This window comes from Cryptomeria japonica, chromosome 1 (assembly GCF_030272615.1).
Source record: "Cryptomeria japonica chromosome 1, Sugi_1.0, whole genome shotgun sequence".
Classification (NCBI taxonomy): domain Eukaryota; kingdom Viridiplantae; phylum Streptophyta; class Pinopsida; order Cupressales; family Cupressaceae; genus Cryptomeria; species Cryptomeria japonica.
In genome coordinates, this window is record NC_081405.1 from 578,561,394 (window position 1) to 578,582,483 (window position 21,090).

The following is a 21,090-nucleotide window of genomic DNA, read 5'->3' on the forward strand; positions in this document are numbered from 1 at the left end:
ATGCTAAATGAGGCATAACTTAATATCAGCTTTAAACCTAAGTGTCTAGTGCAGAGTTTCAAACATATCCTTCAATAAAAAATAAAAAATTAACTATAAATTTATTAACAAAATCTAACTATTCCTCTACAACCAGATGTGCCAAATAATAGATGAGATGATATTCCATCTTAAAAATCCATTAGTAGACCTCTTACTGGCATTAACTAATAATTTAAATAAAAAGATTTAAACAGTAGAAGAAGCTAGCCGTTATTAGAGGTTGTGGATGTAACGAATTCCTCGCTCTGAGAATCTTGAGTTCCATTTATCGGATGGGCTAAGCGAGTTCTACAGAGGGGACAAGTATTACGCCTTTCCGGCCATTGAAGAATGCAGCGAGTATGGAATATGTAGGATTCATGACAAGGCATCTGTCTAGCGTCTTCATCAAGTTGAAAAGGTTCGGTGCAAATCGAACACTCAGATTCAGATTCTGCGTTAACATGATCGGTTGCAACTATTATTTGAGTTAGCCTCTCCACATCCTCTCTATCAGCTGCCAACTCAAAATCCTCTCTATCAGATTGGATACTCGAGGATAATAAATTGTGTGCCCTCAGAATACTGTCGCGAACTAGTGAGCTGCCTGGAATGTTTTCAATCTCTGTTAGTGCCCTCGATAAAAGGTCTATAGCTTCCCTTAGTAGCCGGCGACGAGTCGTATCATCTACTTGTGTGTTGTTGGTACTCATATTTTATTACTAAGAGAAAGACTTTCTTGTGACTAAGGCTTCCAGTCGACTCAGATGTTACTTAAATTCTGTTATTGTACTTATGTTTCCAATTTTCCTCTGGATTTATACAAATATTCCATTAAAGAAAGCGCTGTCAGCCGACCAAGAAATTAAGATGCTTACATTTGTGAAAATGGATGATGACTTTTCAGAAACCAGACTTTATTAGTTCCTGCCAAGGAACTATTGCGGAGGGGCAGTGTTTAATTTGTGATTAAAACATTTTCTCTTTACCAATCAGAAACTAGCTTTTGCTCTTTAAAATTATGAACTCTAGAGGTGGTCAGAAGTTAACTACGCATAAATTTGTTGGCATATTATTGGCCTTGCAGGAGGCAGTAGAGACTTGTAGTCTCCCTATGCGAGAGAACGCGTGAATTTCAATGTCTGGGTTTAATGCCGTCTGCAACATTGCAGAGCTTGGTATTCGTAAATTAATTTATAATGTTCTTAAATTTATTCAGCGGCATCGTCTGGGTCATGGAGTACAGTAGAAGAAGCGAGGAAAATGTCTGGCCGAGGGCATCGCAGGCCTCCTTCTACATTCATCATGCCCTGGTATAGCTTTTTAACTAGAACCAAAATCCAATATACCTATTAGTTTTTAATGTTTTCACTCAAGTAAACCCTAGCGGTCTTATCCGACTTCTAAGCGGCCATCCAATAGATCGAGGCATTTGATTTCTATTTTCTTAATTAAGGGCGATCTAAGCTCTGAAAGTCACCTGGTTTTCTCTTTCTTTTTCTAAATATAAGCCATCAAATTTCTGGTATTGCTTCTTCTTTTTTTCCAAGTAAAAGCAATCTAAGCCTTCAAAGTCACCCCGGTGTTCTAATTTACATTCAATTTGACGTAGCGTGGGTCCCCTATATTCAGATGCGAATGAATCCATGAGCTCGGATCTTAGTCTCAATTTTTCCATGAACTCAGGGCAAATCCAGGTCCAGGTCCAGTAGGATCAATAGAGCAAGAACACTGCTACCAGTAAAGTGAGAACATCACTGACTGGAAAGACAAAGATCCTTTATGCTGATTTCTCTTTCTACACCATCAAAACCACCTGGTGTTTGCATATTTTAGTTGAATTCAATTAATTATGTCGTTCCATATCTGCCGAGGCCTGTTGAACAATTGGTTCTCTTGATTTTTTGTGAAATGCAGATTTATTTACTCGTCATTTTATCAACTGCTCTGTCGTTTAAAAATTAAAAAAATACTCGCCTGACTCAGGAATACTAGCAAGTCAAATAGGTTTGGCACGAACTTGTGGGTCAAACTTGCCACTGAATATTTTAAAGAGTACTAGCCTGAAATGCAAGTCCAAATGCAAACCATGGTCAAGAACAATATATTACAGTCCACCCCAAAAAAATAATCAAAAACTTATCAGTCGTAGTTGACAGGTATTTAACATTTTTCCAGATTTTTAAGCATTCAATCTAAATTTCTAGTACTCATCTTATTTCTGATTTTGAGTTAGTTTGTAGCAGCTGCTAGGTTTTTTTTCTGATTTTTTATGTTTTGCCAGGGTTTCATTCCATTTTTAAAAAATTGAAAATGGCATGCACAGGTAGGAGAGGTTGTAGCAATCCTATAGACCCTACTTGGAAACATGTCAGAGTAGTTAACAGGCCAATAATGGTAATTTGTAATTATTGTGAGTTGCATATGAGAGGAGGCATATAAAATTTCAAATATCACCTTGCACAGACCAGTTTCTGAGATGTTGTGGTATGTAATGTAGAGTCTCCAGAGCTTGTGTAAGAGGTGAAAGATCTCCTTGAATTTATACCAATAAGAATTAGAGGGTAATTTTCCTTCTATAGGGAAATCTAAGTGTATAACCAGTTATTTTGAGTTCTAAAATATATATCTCTTGTTAACCAAAGAATCCATACTTGCCAAAATAAGCCTCCAGTGGGCCAAGTCAGCTGTTGAATGCTCTTTAATCAAAATGAGCATTGTAAGACTGCACATCAAATGTTGCTTTAACATTAAAAATGGAGAAGTTCTATACTTTTGATGGATTATTTGAAAACATTTAGGAAAAATTTTACAACCTTTTATAAAGAACCTTTGAAAGCATGGCTACAATTGGTACTATATTTATCTGTATATATGAAGTAAAAACTACAAACAGAAGTGAACCATTTTATAGTTAGGTATTTGTCCCATTTTCTTATCATTTACTACAAAGATAACTCAGTCATAATACGCAGCACAAATGTATACCATGTGCTTGTCATCATATGCTCATTTCAAATGTTGAACGTTCAATTCCCTTAATGTATGCAAGAAATGTTGTTTTAAGTATGTGGACAGTGAATAAAGTATAGTATTGATTCTCGCTGCAATTTCTACTTTGAGTTAAATGAAAATCTACCCTTAGCCACAAAACTTTTATAATTGGCATGCTTTCTCTTATGATTTGTTTTTTCTTGTCAACCAGGTGAAACTGATTTTTTTGGCCATTGGAACTCAACTCAATAAAGTAACCTTTTATAGATTCAGTATTTTCTTACCAACCTCGTGAAACTGACTGCTCTTTAACATTGGGACTTCATAAGTTGTTATTTTACAGAATCTTACATCCTATTGTAAATTCAATTCTTGGGTGAAAGCCAACGCACTATTACTGAACTTGAAAAGTTTCAATAGAAATGAAAAATGTTAGCAAGGTGGACCTAAGATTTAATCTAGTTGCCAAGCTACTTTGTTTTGTTAAATGTTTTAATTTTGCCAAGACTTTTAATTCCCTTCAATTCGTTTATTCCCTAGCTTTTTATAATGTCTAAAGACAGTATAATTCTAATGTTGCGAACTTCTTTTTTTCTATTTTCATAGTTTTATTTAGGCTTCTATTTCCAAAATATACGTCCTTAATTTTCATATTTATTATTTGAATATATTCGACTATTAGCACTGATGCACTTGCTGCAAGTGGCTACCCCGGTTTAATATATATATATAGAAGAATGAATGCAAGATCCTTTCTTAGTTTCCTTCTTTGTTAGCTGATGTTGCTACCAATGTGTTCGATGATTAATTTTTCAAAGTGCCTACGAAAGATGAGCTTGGTGTATAACCAATTTGTATACTGTAATTGTACATCTGTTTGGAAATGAGCTGCTCTTATGCTTGTTGCAGTGTTCCCCAGTGTTGGCCTTGGCGTGGATACTGAAGTTATATGTGAAAATGCTCATCTTGTAAGCAAAACCTCCATAGACCATGCTGCTACATATAAACATTATGGATTATATGGCATGCATTTAGATAACTATCAAGTCTTTTCTATAATGTTTATTACATGATTAAAAGCTATACCTATTTAAGGAAATTTATACATCCCTAGTAATCATTTCTGTACCATATATTAGGCTTCTAAGATTTTTGACAATTTTGAGAGATGGCACACTTAATGGATTTTATGTTAGTTGAAGACTAAATTATATTCGTGCTTATTTTCTAATCTTATTTTGTTAGAGTTATAATTGCGTAGCTGTTTACTTTTATCTATACTCGACCAGGACCATATTGGATTTTTTCAGCAATTCTTGATCACCAGGGTGTATTAATTCACCAAGGAAATTGCTGATGCTTATAGGATTTGGTTACAAAATTTGGTTGCCATATAATACAGGAGTCTGTAAGTCCATTGTAAGTGTAATTCTCTTTGCCTGAGAATTGTATGCATATATGTCAATAAATTGTAATCGAACTGTGTTGTCCTTTGGAAATGGATAAGCATACATGTCAATAAATTGTAAGAAAGCTGCTTTGTTTTAGGAGTTATTAATTGTTGGGATGATATCTTTAGAGGACTAACGAGTTGGAATGCGATCATCGACCGGTTGAACAACGGGATTGACCCAACCTAACCATTCCTAGTGCAACTCTCCTTTCTTTCCTTTGCATTTAAGGGATCACATTTCCCTGTAACAAAGAAGTAACAAAGAAATAAATAATGTTAGAGAAATCTGATTTTTCTGAATGCACTTGTGAAACTAAAACCTAAATTTCCACGCGTTTTATAGGATTAGTTTTTCTGTCAAAAAAGTGCTCAAGTAGTTGATTGAAAACTTCTATGATAAATCAACATCACGAGTATGATAATTTCTTGAAAAATCCAAATATTAAACTTAAATTAATGTTTCGAGGGATATTTCATATTTGGATCAATCATCTAATTTATTTAGGTCTATATTTTTGGTTTTTCAATAATCTATCATTAAAGATTTCATATTTGGATGAATCATCTAGTTTAATGGGTTTTTAATAATCTATTAAGATAAAATAAATTCCTTATTTGGATCAATCTTCTCACTAGATAGGTATTTAGGTCTGGTGTTTGCAGGAGCATTATTATTGCAGGTGAATGGCTAGGCCCATTTGCAGGCAGCATTAGCCTTGGTTGTGAGAAGACTACAAGGTGCAAGGATAGTTCTTAAGCACTTTCAAGTAGTTGGTTCTTTATCTTGGCTTGACCTTTGAACAAAGGCTACAACATGCCTCTAAAGCCACATAAATCTGTTTGAAACCACATTTTTGAAATATTTCCAAAAAAAATTATTAAACCTTTTTTAACCTTTTACAAACTGCTCCCTCAATTAGTGTTTGGTGCCCTTAAGTGCTTGCATAGAACTTGTTGCCTTTCTCTTTTTTTTTTTTTTAATTCCTAGCTTTTGCCAAGTTTTTCCTGAGTTGAATATTTTTAATTTGTTGAGTCCAAGTCAAGTCCAACTTGTGAACTATTGTTTAGCATATGGAATATTCATCTTAGCTTACAGATCAACTTATAACGTAGGAGGAATGCAAATAAGATCAGATGTGGGGAGAGCTAATTTATTCAAATGTAATAAAGTGATAGTCAATTTACCTTCTGATTTATAGATAGTGATATATGCATCCACTAATCTAAAATTCCTTGCTTTTGTTTAAGCTAAAACATTTCAACACTGAATGGTAATAAAAGACGCCGTCCTTAACTTTTGTATATCTCTTCTTTTAGAGGTTCTTTTGTGCATACTCAGCACGAGACTAATTATGAGGTCATTTTTTTAGATTTTGGTGTTGGAGGCTGTGTTCATGACTAGCGGAAGTGTAGGTGACAACAACTGGAATCATAATCATGTTTTATCTTGCACAAGAGTATGTATTGGAAAATTAATTTATCATAGTTTAGATGAAAAAGATTTAAATTAAAAATGTCATTGTTTCTGATCTATATTTTTCCTGGATTTTGGGCTCTTATCATATCAGATCATTTTGTTTTTAATTTGTCATGAATTCAGGGCACTCGGCTATTTCTAGGTGTATGATACTAATTTGAATCCTTGTGAAAAGGATTTTGCTACATCATATACTTCATATTGCAACTTCAATGTAGTTCACTTTCTCCGTCTATTTTGCTTGTAGATATCCACATTTTGCATTGGATGGTTTCTTAAAAAAGAAATAACTAAATGCAGAAACATAATGAAGATTTAGGAATGGTTATATTCCTCTGTTATTTTTACAATTTAAGCTTGATGTAGCCAACCAATTGAGAAAAGGAATAAGAAGCACCTACTATCAACATCTTCAATCAATTCACATTAGCAGAGATGTATAAAGTGTATTCAATCTATTTCTGCCATGATACAATGCATAACTACAATGTTACAAGTCTTTCATCAATAAAACAAAACAAACACAAAAAGTTCTTGCACTTTTGGCAGGAACTTCACTGCTCTCCAACAACACTTGTTTAAGTTATGTTCTCTTTCAGTATATATATTTGTTAAAAGCTCATTAACCTGATTTGGAAAGTTTATCTTTTACATTTTGAATTAATTTGTTAATGTTTTATTAAGTAGAAATGTTTTAAGTGGTAAGAGATGTTTATTGTAGAATGTTAGAATATATAAATAATGGTCAAAGATGAAAACACATTTTTAGTTCTTGTCAGAATAGAATATTATTGCATCCATTTTTTTTTATTTTCTAATTAGTTTAACCAATCATAACAAAGAATTAAATTTTTTGAATAAAAATCTTATAGTTTATTTTTAATTTTTATTTAAAATGATCTAAAAATATCATTTTCCTTTTTTGCTATGGACTATGATAAATTAAAAAATCAATCTTTTAACCGATAAAAAAATATCAATCTTTTAAAAAAAGTTATAAATTTTTACATTAACATCATTACTGACATTACTTACTGGTAAAAGCATTTATGTCACTTGATATTATATTCATTAATACTCGGTTGTTGTACACATTCAAGTCCTAGGAATCAAGTCCTAGGCAGAGTACCATATTAAATTTAAAAGGGACGAATCCACTCACAAGTCTTTCCCATGGGGTTTCTTGTCTTAAACCTCCTTTTTATACATTATTTTTTCAGCTTTTTTTACCGAACAAAAAATATTTTAATGTTTACTTTTAATACTCCTTTTCTTGTCTTTATCTACTCTAACTTAATTTTAATAGAAAAAGTCCTTGTTTATTTGTTAAGAAGTGAAACAAATTCAGTTTGGGAAATTAAAACTGTGGTTACTGTTTTAAATGCAGGTTATAGATTAGTTTGCACATGACAAACCAATATTACTTACAAGATGAAGACATGCTTAATTATGTATTATGTATTATGTTATAGATTAGTTTGATAGGAAGGATTGTTTCTTGATTATGTAAATGTTAGTTACATATATTTCAGTTTTTGATATGTATGAAAAAATAAGATAAATACAATATTCTAAATTTTTGAATTTTTTCAAAATAATATGTTTTTGTACAATTAAATTTTGATGTTAATAATTTAAAATGTATTATGAAAATAATTTTTAATATTAAAAAAAAGGGAAATGGTTTTGATCACATTAGTAATATTTATATTTGTCAACATCAAAATTTGAATACTTTGACAATGAGAAAGACTAGTAATTATACTATAATTGCTTTTATTGATAGTGAAATTTATGTTACTTATTTCAGCATGACAAGTTATAATCATTCACTATCTATAATTGATTGACAATAACTAGTCATTGAATCAAACTTATTACCATTGATAATGAGATCTATGTCATTTATCACAAGCATGACAAGTTCTATCATCTTTCATCTTATATTGAGGACTATTATAACCATCATAATATATTGTTTTTATTATGAGGTGACAAGTCAAGTTAATTATTCCTTTAGTGAAATCCACTTTTATAAAATTGCATTATTGATTTCTAAATTATTAATTTTTTTAAAAAAGACTAATACTAAATATAATTTTTTTACCTAGAAGTTAATAAGAAATCTAAATCAAAACATTGATCAGATGTTTTCCATAATATGCTTCATCTTTATTGAAAATGATGAAGAAAGAGAGATAATTTTGTATGGGAAAAATTCACTTGATAAACTATTATGTACATCATAGAAGAAATGGTCAATGAAAGCATGAAAATTAAGACATTCTCACTAATGCCTCAAAAATCTTTTGGATAATTCAGAAAAGATATTTTAATAAATAATACATTTGAAAAAAATAGAATGCAAATTGAAAAACAAAATTTTATTGATGAAACATGAATAATACATTATAAACATATTATTCTTATAATACTACATAAATTATAATATTGCATCAATATGACTAATTGAGTGGCTTCTCATATATTCAAACACAACTACAAATAGACTCATATCCTTTTACAACTCTAGAAAGTTGGCCATGGAAGACAGTGTAGAACAAAGTCATCATCATATATTATACAAAAATATCATAACAAATGGTCGACAAAAAGACAACATATGTAAAATAGTATTTTCAAGACTTCCCTCGAAAATTATATAGAATTTAGATTGCATATGGTGGACAGAAAGGAAACATAAAATAGTATTTACTAGACTACCTACAAAGCATGTAGAAATTATAGAGGGATTAGTGGCCAAGTTGGAGGAGTAAACGATAATCCATTTAAATCCAAAGAAAATTTCCTTCAATCTTTTTCTTAAATATTGTTGCAGATATGATGTGCATACAAAGGATTTAAGACATGGTAGGTTATATGGTAGGTAGTCGGGATCATCTCTAAAAAAAATTACATAGACAATCAATATAAGCTATCACACCATGCAAATATTAGATGAAAGTATATGACTCTCTAAATGCCTAAGAATAAATTTAAATGCTATCAAGTGATGGAGTCATATGGAACACGTAAGCATGAGTGGCTCTTGGGCTACAAAGTTTAAGAAAAGTGAAGCAAATTGTTGAATATAGAGGGCTTGCTATGTGAATGCTGCTCCACGTTGGATAGAAAACAACATATTATAATCAAGGTGTTGAAAGATATTTTCTTATTGCGATCTACCTTTCAATGTCTCAAGAGTGATGTTACAAAGAATCTAACTCTTGATTGAACATTTTCTCCTACTCACAACTTGCATAATCAATTCAACACTATTAATATGCTCTTCCAATTTTTGCACAAAATTTACAATCAATTTGTGTATGTAAAGGTCAAGATCTTGTTGTCAATGGAGACCCACATAAAAATGAATCACTCTAATATGGAATTTTGTGATTTCCTATGTATGAGGGCATATAGGGCTATGAAGCACACTGTTTCCACAAATGAGAAAACAATTGAGTGAGAAGTGACCAAAAATAAAACACTAGCAACTATATTTATTGAATTATGTAGTAACACCTTATTGACATTGACTTTGGTTTCTTTCAATATAGAAAAGGCTTTACAAGATGCTTAATAGACCATAATCTACCTAGATATGGTTAAACACTCACAAACATAATTATAATACCCAACTGAAATGTGCTCACAACCAGACACAAAACCTACAAGTACGTTGAAATGGGACAAATTTTCCACCAAATATGGATTTTTAATTCAACTAAAGAAATTGGCAAGGGGAAGATTTGTGCTGTATATATTTTTTTAATCTATATCAATTATAATTTTCTAAAAATAAATGTCTCTTGAGCATATAATTTTGTATATGGACAAAAAGTGGAATAAAAAAACATACGATTTTTCACCAAACAAAGGATAGTTTTTTTTGTAACCCGTAACTTTCTTGACTCATCAGTGATAATTATTTTACTTTATGACACTCACTTCTAGAGGTTTGTGAAAAATATCCTAGATACAAGAAGAAATATGCAAGCAATTCTCTAATATGAGATTGGGATTTACTAAGAATTAGAATGCACAAAAACTTTATATAACTGAAAGGAAAATAGTAAAAATGGCAATATCTATCATATACAATAAGATTGTTAATAATTTACATAGAGAAACTTGCATATATTAGAAAGGTAGATGAGATAGACAACATGGATAAAACAATTTACTAATCATACAAACATTAGACACTTATGAGGATACTTGGCATATGTCAACAAGTGGCTAATGTACATGAAATAATTGTCTCAATATGTTTTACACATCACACTTGATAAATGAAATAATAATAAATTTCCTAAGTAAAAACTTAATTAATTTTAATTGGACTATATGTAAGTATGCCAATAGCTAACATGTTTCATTAAGTCATTATTTACACAAATCAAGAGCACTTGTAAAATACATCTTCCTTGAAATCCCTAAACAAAAATCACACATTTATTATCATTGGGAAGATAATTAATTTATGTAGGCCACCTCTTACCTACCCTCAAAATTTTTTTGCTGGTAAAAAATGCAAAACTTAATCTCCTACGCAAAATTTATTCTAAAGTACCCATGGTCAATTCTACTGGATCTTTCCCCTTGGTCCCTAGGATGGGATCTGATACTCCTTCAGTGGATGTTGTTGTTGTTGTTGTCCCTTCTGCTGATGTTTCAAATGGTCTTCCTTCTTTGACTCCTTCAAAGCCATCTGGTGGCCCTGATATATTACTTGTTGGATCTGTCCCTGCATCTGGGTGTGTTGGGATTATGGATGGTATGTTTGTTGGAGCTACCCCTATACCTGTTTCTTCTTATGATGCATCTTCTGGAGCTATCCCATTGTCTATTTCTTCTTCCAAGAATGTGCTCGGCCCTGGCTCTACTAGTCCTGCAGGATCTTCGATGTTTGATGGCCTCTCCTTGGGCACTAGTTTTCCTACTTTGGATTCGCTGGATTGGCAAGCTAAGGCTGCTAAGGTTGACAAAGGATGGATTTTGGTTAAAATAAAATATTCTAAAAGCTCTTTTCTTTCTTTTGACATGACCCTTAGATCCCAAAAGAAGGAATCCAAAGGGAAATCCTAATGATGGTTGTTTGCTCTAGGTTGGGGGTGCCTATTGTTAAAACCCCTTAGGGCAGTTCGAACTTTATTTTGCCATTTCTTTTTTACTGCTTGATGTATCTCCTTTTGGATCTCATATTGCCTACAGATTTTCCATGCATATATTTTTATTTGTAAGGCAACTTTTCATTTTGGAGGGGTCAGTCTATTTCGATTCCCTTTCTTGTCTTTGTTCCCACTCATCTTAGTTCAACTTCGTTTAGAGGTTATTCTTGAATATCTTCAGCTATGGGGCTATTTTTTTGTTGTGGTTTGTTTTGGCTTAATGTATTGTCGAGTCCAAATCGATCTCCTTTTGTAAGGGGTTTTGGGTTCCTTCAAAACCTATTTTTCCTTTAATCAAAAACAACTATTCTAAACAATGTAAACCACTATGCTATGTTTTATCTTTGAATTGTCTTTTTTTATTCTTATTTTTATTTTTATTTTTCTAACTATTTATCACATAAAGGTCATCAAGACAAGTTTATATCATGTCAATTTCTCATCTTGAAAACATTTAATTTGTTATGGTAAAAAAAATAGAACTTTTACATTTCCCCAATTTGTAAATGACAAGGAAAAGATTTCTAGTTTTTATTCTACAATCTTTACACAATAAACTTTTTCAAACACATAAAATCTAATTGTAGGGGGGAAAATTGAAGGGTACATTCCAAAGAGGTAAAGTCTCTTTTATTACATAATAAAATTTTCATCCTAAATATCATAACATATCTCTCAAATTATCATTTTGAAAACAACCCATGTTATCAATATTAGATGCATTGCAATGGAAAATAACTTACAAATGCTTGCTCTCTGCCCTATGATAATGAAATCATGAGTCTTGTGGCCTCTACCCATACCCATTAACAAGAAAATTATTATATAGGCCCATGCCAAATTCATGGATTCTTCTCATATACTGAAACATAACCAAAGATAACACAATATAAAAAATTTTACATGACCACTACAAGAATTCATACCATCCTAAATATTCCACTCACTCAACATCCCATATTAGATTTTGTTCCCATCAAATTAGAGATTAACCATACAAAACTATTTCTATCTCAATTTTGTAAAACTTAAATAGAAAGGGTAAGAGTAGGGAAGACTTATGTCTCCAACCCTATGCATTAGTGGCCTCCATCTCTTATGCCAAGAACCCTCTGAAATCTCTCCCCTGTTCTTAAATTCCTACAAGAGTTCACGAAAATGGATAAATGTGTAATAATTCATCCTTTATTTTTGCAACAAGATCTAAAAATATTTAAATCGAATACTTGGATAGGAAAGGTGTCACTTGCCACACTCCCCTCCACTTCTTTGTAAGGGTCTTTTTTCTCAGTTAAGAGGGGACACACACTATGAAACCCCATTCCCCAATTCTTCCCTCATAAATGAGGTATGCCGGTGGAATTGGTAACCTCAACTCATCTATCCTCTAAAATCATCACTTACCTTAATGAGCATTTTTGGAGAGTGAAATCAAATCCTAGGGCCTTTATTGCATGCCCAATGGACCACCACCCCAAGGGTATAGACCCTAGGGGTTTGTTTTTGTAATTGAAAGATATAGATTGACTAAAAAACTCACATAAAGACACACAATGATAAACCTCAAAAACCAATATTTTCAAAATAATTAAATCTTATTTTATTCTAAATAAAAAATTGCTAAACTGAAAACTTCTCATAAAGGAAATGTGTTAGGAATAGCTGTTTAATCCTTCTCCCATAGTCCTGATTGCATTCCAAAACATACTGAACCCATTCACAAACATAGTTAAACAATAATAAATCAAACTATTTGCTATCACATTTTAATTATGTTTACTAGGTAATTACAAGCATATTGTTATAAAATCATCTCATTTATAGTTTCCCAATCTACCTAACCATCTATTGATGAAAAGAATGTAGCAATTTAGGATTATATTAGCTATATGTGAAGTGGGGTGTTAAAATTTCTATCTTCAAAACAAATTGTAATTTAGAGATGATAGTAATCTTGTCAATTAAGGAAACTAAGGAAAGGTCCATTGACATTCAAAAATATACTTCTAAATTTTAACTCAAATATTATTTTCATATATATGCACAATGTCCTAAAGAAGTGATATATTTTATTTTTGGGTTTCTTAGAATCTTTGCAAACCACATGATTATACCCTAAGAATCCATGAATAATGAACATAAACTCCAAATATTAATTCTTGGAATAGGTGGTCCATAATTGATAATGAATAATTATCAACTTGTAATTTTATATTCATATTTTTCGAATGCATTGACATCCTCATATCCATATTTATATCCTAGTGGAACAAGAGTAGATACAAAAAACGGAATGCATAATTTAATTATTGATGCCATATTCTCTTCAAATTTTTTGTTTTTCTCTCTATCAAATGGTCTTTCCATAAGCTAGAAAATAGTATGTTGAATGAAGTTTTTCCTATATTCATTTAATTAGACATATGAACATGCAAAGGATTTCTTAGACAACATTAATATTGCAACCATTATTGTTTTCTGTATTTGCTCTAACTTTTTCTCCATGTATAACATTTAAAAGTTGCCTTAATACCTAGATTTAACCTATATAATTTTTTTTTATATAAAATCAGTATTCTTCCTCTTGAAATTGACGAATTTAAAATATCGATTGCCTGAATGACGCATAGCTTAATACCAGCTTTAAAGCAAGTGCGTAATGCAGAATTCCAAACATATACTTCAATAAAAAACCAAATTAACTACAAATTTTATAAACAAAATCATAAAATTTTATATTTGAAATTCTTCGATAAAAATAAAACTGCAAATTGTATTATCTTCGATAAATAGATGAGATGATATTCCATCTAATAAATCTATTAATAAACCTCCTACTAGCATTAACTAATAAAAATAAAAAGGATTTAAACAGTAGAAGAAGCTAGCCATTATTAGAGGTTCTGGATGTAACGAATTCCTCGTTCTGAGAATCTGGAGTTGCATTTATCGGACGGACTAAGCGAGTTCTACAGGTGGGACAAGTATTACGCCTTTTCAGCCATGGAAGAAGGCAGCGAGCATGGAATATGTGGGATTCATGACAAGGCATCTGTCGAGCATCATCCCCCACTTGAAAAGGCTCAGTGCAAATCGAACACTCGGATTCTGCGTTAACATGATCGGCTGCAATTATTATTTGAGCAAGGATACAAAAGGATAGTATAGTTTGTGCCCTCATAAGATCGTCGCGAGTTTGTGAGCTGTCTGGAACGTTTTCAAGCTCTGTTAGTGCCCTCGATATAAAGTCGATAGAGTCCCTTAGTCGCTGGTTAGCAGTGATACCTACTTGTGTGTTGTTGGTACTCATATTTATTACTAATAGAATGACTTGCTTGTGACTAAGGCTTCCACTCGACTCAGATGTTACTTAAATGCTGTTATTGTACTTTTGTTTCCAATTTTCTCCTGCATTTATACAGATATATTCCCATCAAAGAAAGCGCTGCCAGCCGACCAAGAAATTAAAACCCTTACATTTTAAGTTATGCTCTCTTTCAATATATATATATTTTTTAAAATTCATTAACCTAATTTGCCAATTTTACTATCTTTTGTTTTGAATTAATTTGTTACCGTTATATATATATGGTTTGTCCTAGATTAGATAATTAAGAGGTTAAAATATATGAATAATGGTGGAAGATCAAAACATATTTTTCTTATTGTATGTGTTAGGAACTGCATATATGACAATAATTACATATTTGAAATTCAATTTACTTGTTGTATATATTAAGAATAACATGTGTAGGCTAAAAATTATAGAAATATTCTTTATGATTAAAAACAGCTATTAAGATTGTTTTCAAGAAGCTCAATCAATAACCATAAGATTACTTGTCTAGTAGCTAAATACATACATATATAATAAGTGTGTGAATATATTAGAATAGATATTTGAAAGAGGCCTATCTTAAAGATGTTAAGAAATATTAACCTTTAACGTAGTTGCACATAGAATATCTAATTAGTTGTTATGCATATAAGTCCTTTTTAAATAAAAAGTATAAAAATTACAAATAATACATTTCACCAAAAAAAAAAAAAAAGAATATCAACATTTTTTTATTTTTTTTAAAGGGCAAAGCGTGAAGACATAAACTATATTACTTAGGAGAAATAAAAAATACAAGCTGAAAATACTAGAAAAGAAAGAGCTAGATGAACCACATGAAACTAACTCATAGAGCATTGCTCAATCTGTGGAACTATTAGCAAACCAAGAATGTTCCAATTTAATACCATGTAGAAGCTACATATTCAACAATATATAACTATTCTAAAAACTACATGTAGAGACAGGGCGTATGCCAGGAACTATTTATAGAAAAATCCTTGAGCTAAGCAATAAGCACCAAAAGAAGTAGGTGCATTTGAAGATCTGAAATAAAATAGGACACATTAAGTTTCCAGTAAATTCTCCCCTGTTTCCTCATGCCCTGGATTGTACCTCATGCCCTGCATTGTACTCTTCAGGTGCATTATCTTCAAAATTGAAGCCCACAACCCTTTCCATGGCAAGACCCTTCTCAACCTTTTGGTGGTGAGTTTGATGGAGCACCAAATGCTGAATAGAGTAGAATAGATCTAAACATTGACTTGCATATATAGGAGAAGTTAGCTCTTAGAATAGCCCTAGCTCATTCACGAGAATCTTATAGTTATTTGACTCAAGCCCTATGCCATAATCTCCTTGTAGATATATTTTCTATTCGTTTGCATATAATTTCAATTTGAATTCTATTTTTCCTTTTTCTTAATTAGAAGGTGTCGGAGGTTTCCATGGTACAACAACACATTAATCTAAAGTGAACACATGCAAGCTTGTAATGTAGAAAAATTATTCTAAATCATCCCTCAATCAATTTTGTAAAATAAATATTTTCTCTAATCTACTCCATAGCATCTATGGATGTACTGAACAAAGGAAGTAGGGCAACAAGTTTGTAAGGAATGGTCAACCTTTCTTTCCTTCTATTTTATTTGTTTCCTTTTCAAAACAACCAGTAAGAAAAATAATGGTAAACTCATACAATAATTATGCCTACAAAAAGGCCCTATCCCATACACAAGAGGCATCCAAAAAGATATAGCATTACGCCAGTCCTAGGTAGGTCGAGATCAATTTGCAATCATTTGACTAGGCAAGGAAGTTTTCTTAGAGTCACTTGTGCATTGATAGGGATCCCATTGTTTTGCCTTTTAAATGAATGGCATGAGAGACTAGTATTCTTCCCTCAAGAAATTTTCTTTTTAACAAATCAAATCACTTTATAAATTTCCTACAATTTATTTTACTAAACTTGTCTAATACAAATTCAGAGAGTGATATATAGATGATTGCTTGCTTTCAATTTAGTTTTATGGTAAGAATCTTTTGTCTTTTGCTAACCGTGAAAAAAATCACTACTCCATATACTCATTTTGAGTCCTTTTAAATTCCTACCACTAACCCAACCCTTGCATGGTTTCATCTTTTGTGAAATAATAGGAATTGTGATATACAACTATTTGTGTGAAGATTATTATTTTAGAATTTTTTCTAATAAGAAACATGTGCAATATTGTTTTCATTAGCTCTATCATGACACTAGTGTTAACAATGATTGCTATTGTGAGGAAAAATTCTTAGAATGCATCAGCTCTATTCTCGCCCCAACTAGTGATTGTAATTAAACCCTAATTATGTTGCTGACCTTTTTTTTTTTTTTTCTCAATGTTAGATTAACAAAACACATCTAGTTTAATATTGTTTAATTAAGGGTCAATTCAACATTCTTTTATAGGATTGAAGCCTTTATAGATAATAGCATTTGGATTTATCATGAATCCTTTAGGAAAAATTATACCTTTTGAGTTATCTTCTATATTTTTTTTTAATAATCATTTGGATGGGAGAGAGAATGAATGAATGAAGAAAATATAGTGAATATCCTCTAAATTGCATGGGCTAGGGATTTCCCTACTCATTTATTCTCCTCTTTTGCTTTTTTGTTAAGGGGTCTACTTCGGGGGTCTATTCGTGGATCATTACTACAGTAAGGGGGCATTTAATTTAAGGCATTTTTTATGTAGGGTTTTTGGTGCAATCTTTTTTTGGAATCTCATAAGATTATGATTTTTTTGTAGGGTTCATGAATTCCTCTTCAACGAGTTTGGTTCTTGTTGGCTCATTTGTGGGGGTCTTTACTTTGTTGTGTGATATTTTGCTAATTTGTGTTTCTGATTATAATGGAGGGGAAATGAGCTTCTTCAATTTTAATGGTTTTAGGTTCTTTGGGGTAGGGAGTTTCCTCTCATGGTATGTATGCAAGAACAACACAGTTTTTATAAGTAGGCAATCTAACTTTCGTGCATCTTAGCCTTCTAGAAATCAACATCATCAATTTGTCAAAATTTCTTTAATCGTAGATTCACACTTTTGAGTTATCCTTGCAATCACTCTTCTTATATTCATACATTCAGCTGCCCGATGAGAGTGACATGAATTTAGAGGAGAAAGAAAGAATAGTAAAGCTACATTGAAGGAATGGTGATATCTACATTTTATTTTTATGTTTTACTTAAATTTCTCTATTGGTAGGATTGGGATATATTAGCATTCTTGATTGTAAAGTTTGTGATTTATGTTTAGATTATGTTTTAGTTTGATTTCTCTGATCATCCTGATTTTCCTAATCTACACTAATTATATCTCACATGTAGGTCATTAAGATCGATTTATATCATGTTAATTTCTCAACCTGAAAATATTTAATTTATTTTTGATTAAGATAAATGGGTATTATAGGAACCCGAAACCCAAATCCACCAAAAAATAAATAGAGTTAAACCAGAGTCTAAACAACTTCTAAACATCAACAGAACCAAGGGAAGCACCCCAAGGAGTTTAACAACAAAAAACACAACGCAAGCAAAAAAGCCAAGCCAAAAAAACCTAACTGAGATCCTTCATGAGCTCAACATTCTTCTGGATCTTCCTATTGTTGATCTCTTGGAGTTCTTCCATGATAAATCTCCAACTCCCTCTTTCTTGTTTTTTGCTCCTGGCCCTGGTAGAGGGCTCTGTAGAGGTCTACACATCATGGTTCTTCTTGTCCAAGTTGATGTTTGAGGACAAGTCAGATCTGATCAATTGATCTTTTTGGATGGCAATACTCTTGTTCACTCTTTTCAATCCTTCCGCACTATTATACATTGCCTTACTAATCTCCACCACACCCTTTAGTTAACCCTTTAAATCCTAAATATCATTCTCCGGCCTATCAATCCTATCCTCATACTCTCTTTTCATGACCTTGATATATTTCATAATTTTTTGGGTCAGCTTCAAGAGTTTATCAATTTTATTAGGTGATGGATTATTAGTGAAAGAGTCTATAATGTCTTTGATCCCCTATTTAAAAAAATTAATTTCACCAAAAACCCAGTGAAAACATTTCTTCTGGTTGGAAAATGAATTACCTAGGAGCTCATTGGGGTACACAATAAGGGGACTATCAAGTTTATTATCAGACTCCCCTTTTTATTGAGTCTCTTCCCTTTTCCCAATCTTCTACTTTTTAAGATTTTGCGGGCCTGAATTTTGGGATTGAGAAACAGGGGTTTTCAACTTTTTTGTTGCCCATCTAGGTGGATTTCTTCTTTTCCTACTACTTGTAGTACTAGGAGTGGGTATTTGTGGGGGGCCCTCATCCTCTAAGGGTTTATATTCAGAGTCATCTGATACATAGATGTCATTCTAGTCCATGGCAATCCCACCCTCCTCCTAACCAAAATCCGTATCTGAAACATCATGCACATCCTGCCTAACCAAAATCCGTATCTGAAACATCATGCACATCCTGCCTAACCAAAATCCATATCTGAAACATCATGCACATCCTACCTAACTGCAAGTAAAACATTGAATAATGCATATAAGAAAAGATTCCAAAGAGGTAAGCTTTCTCTTTTATTACATAATAAAATTTTCAACCAAAACATCATAAAGTATCTCTCAAATTATCATTTTAAAATAAAAGACATGTAATTATTATTATATGTATTGCAATAGAAAATAACTAACAGACACTTTCTCTCCACCCAACCATAATGGCATCATGAATCTTGTGGGATCTAGCAATACCCATCAACATGAAAACTATTACATAGGCCCGTGTCAATATCATGAATTCTTCTCATTACTACAACATAGCCAAAGATAACACAATATCCAAATTTTTACATGACCACTACAAGAATTAACATGAGCCTACATATTTGAATCAATCAACATCCTATATTAGATTTTATTCCCTTTAAATTAGAGATTAACCATGCAAGCTCATCTCTATATCAATTTTGCAAAATAGGGGTGGAATTGGTACCCTCAACTCATCTATCCTCTAAATTAATCACTTATCTTAATGAGGACTTTTGGAGAGTGAAATCAAATAGCAGGGCCTTTATTGCATGCCCAATGGGCCCCCACCTCAAGGGTATGCACCCTAGTGGTCTATTTTTGTAATTTAAAGATAAAATTGACTCAAAAACTCACATTAAAGATTGATAATGACAAACTTCATAAAACAAAGTATATGAAATAATAAAACCTTATTTTCTTCTAGGTAGAAATATAGTTAAATTAAAAACTTCTCGAAAAGGAAATGGATTAGGAATAATTGTTTATCCTTTCTCTCATAGTCCTCAATATGTTCGAACACATAGCGAACACATTCATAAGAATATTTTTTAATTAAGGAAAAAAAAGGTTTTTCGGAGACCAAAAGCCCCTAACAAAAACTTTTGAAGGGACTCGAACCTCTGAGATTTTACCAAGATTTGGAACCCACAATATCACGTTGCCAAGAAGAATAATCATAAAATAGTTGGAAGGCCAACCTTAGCTATACAGAGAAAAACAATGCCTATCACATACACAAGGGTTTTAATAAGGCTCTCTTAACCTTCAACATATACTGTGGGTGATTCTAAGCACCCATAACCTTTGAAACACCAAATTATTACAGATAATCATACATTCACAATCTGTACGCATAGGGTTTTGAAAAGCTCCCCTAACCTTCAACCTGGGTTTCAAAATGACACCCAAAACCAACAAAGAAGGGCTTTCCTAAGCTCCCTTAACTTCTAACATAGATCTTAGGCTACCAAAAGAAAAACCCATCCTTAACCAAAAAAAATAGTTGGCAAGACTAGGCCCTTAAAAAGTGTTAGCATCCATCCTGCCCGTGGGTTTTAAAGTCTCACACAACTTGAAATAGACACCAAAAGGATAAGCATATAGGAAAAGCCTGAAAAAGGGGGATTTTGAAAGGCATCCCTAACCTTTGAGATTGATTTTATAATGGCTCCCATAACCTCTCCACCTCTATAGGACAAGGAACCACCTCAATAGGAGCTAAGAAGATGAAGACCACTAGCAGAAAGAGCCAAGATTCAAACCACAAAATAGGATCTAGCAACCAAAAAAATGACTCTAAATGCTTTGTTGGATAGATGGATTTTAATAAGGCTCCTAGAAACTTAAGTCAAAAAAGAGGCTTAAACCAGACAGACACCGTGTATATGAGTTCCACCAATATCTCCACCTCTATAGGAGAAAAGGAGAAGAAACCTACTAGCAAGGAGAGAGAAAAAAAAAGCACACCCAACCTCGAACAACAGGGCATCTAAAACCCCCAGCGGGAGCCATACCAAAAAGCTCATCCCATAACTCTTCCCTTCTATGGAAGAATGGTCCACCTAAATAGGACAGACTGAGAGAAATAGTAAGATGGCAGCCTGAAAGTCACTAGAAAACCTCTTAAAAAGAATAGGCAAAGAAACTCACACACTGTCATCGAGAAGAGATCCAACAAGGCTACATCAGACAGGCAAGAGGACATCCCTCATAAAGGCCCCCTGTAGTAGTAGAACCCTCCCAAAAGCAAAAAGATGAACCAAGGGGAGAGGAGAAACCAGAA

The 21,090-nt window shown here is 32.4% G+C and overlaps 2 protein-coding genes across 2 annotated transcripts; both read right to left on the reverse strand.

The window, feature by feature from the left end:
* Positions 1-245: 245 nt before the first annotated feature.
* Positions 246-734, reverse strand: LOC131858125 (uncharacterized). Its single transcript, XM_059211132.1, has one exon. It carries the CDS (start codon positions 732-734, stop codon positions 246-248), a length of 489 nt encoding a protein of 162 aa, XP_059067115.1.
* Positions 735-14,003: 13,269 nt separating this feature from the next.
* Positions 14,004-14,429, reverse strand: LOC131028386 (E3 ubiquitin-protein ligase RDUF1-like). Its single transcript, XM_057958655.2, has one exon. It carries the CDS (start codon positions 14,427-14,429, stop codon positions 14,004-14,006), a length of 426 nt encoding a protein of 141 aa, XP_057814638.1.
* Positions 14,430-21,090: the final 6,661 nt, after the last annotated feature.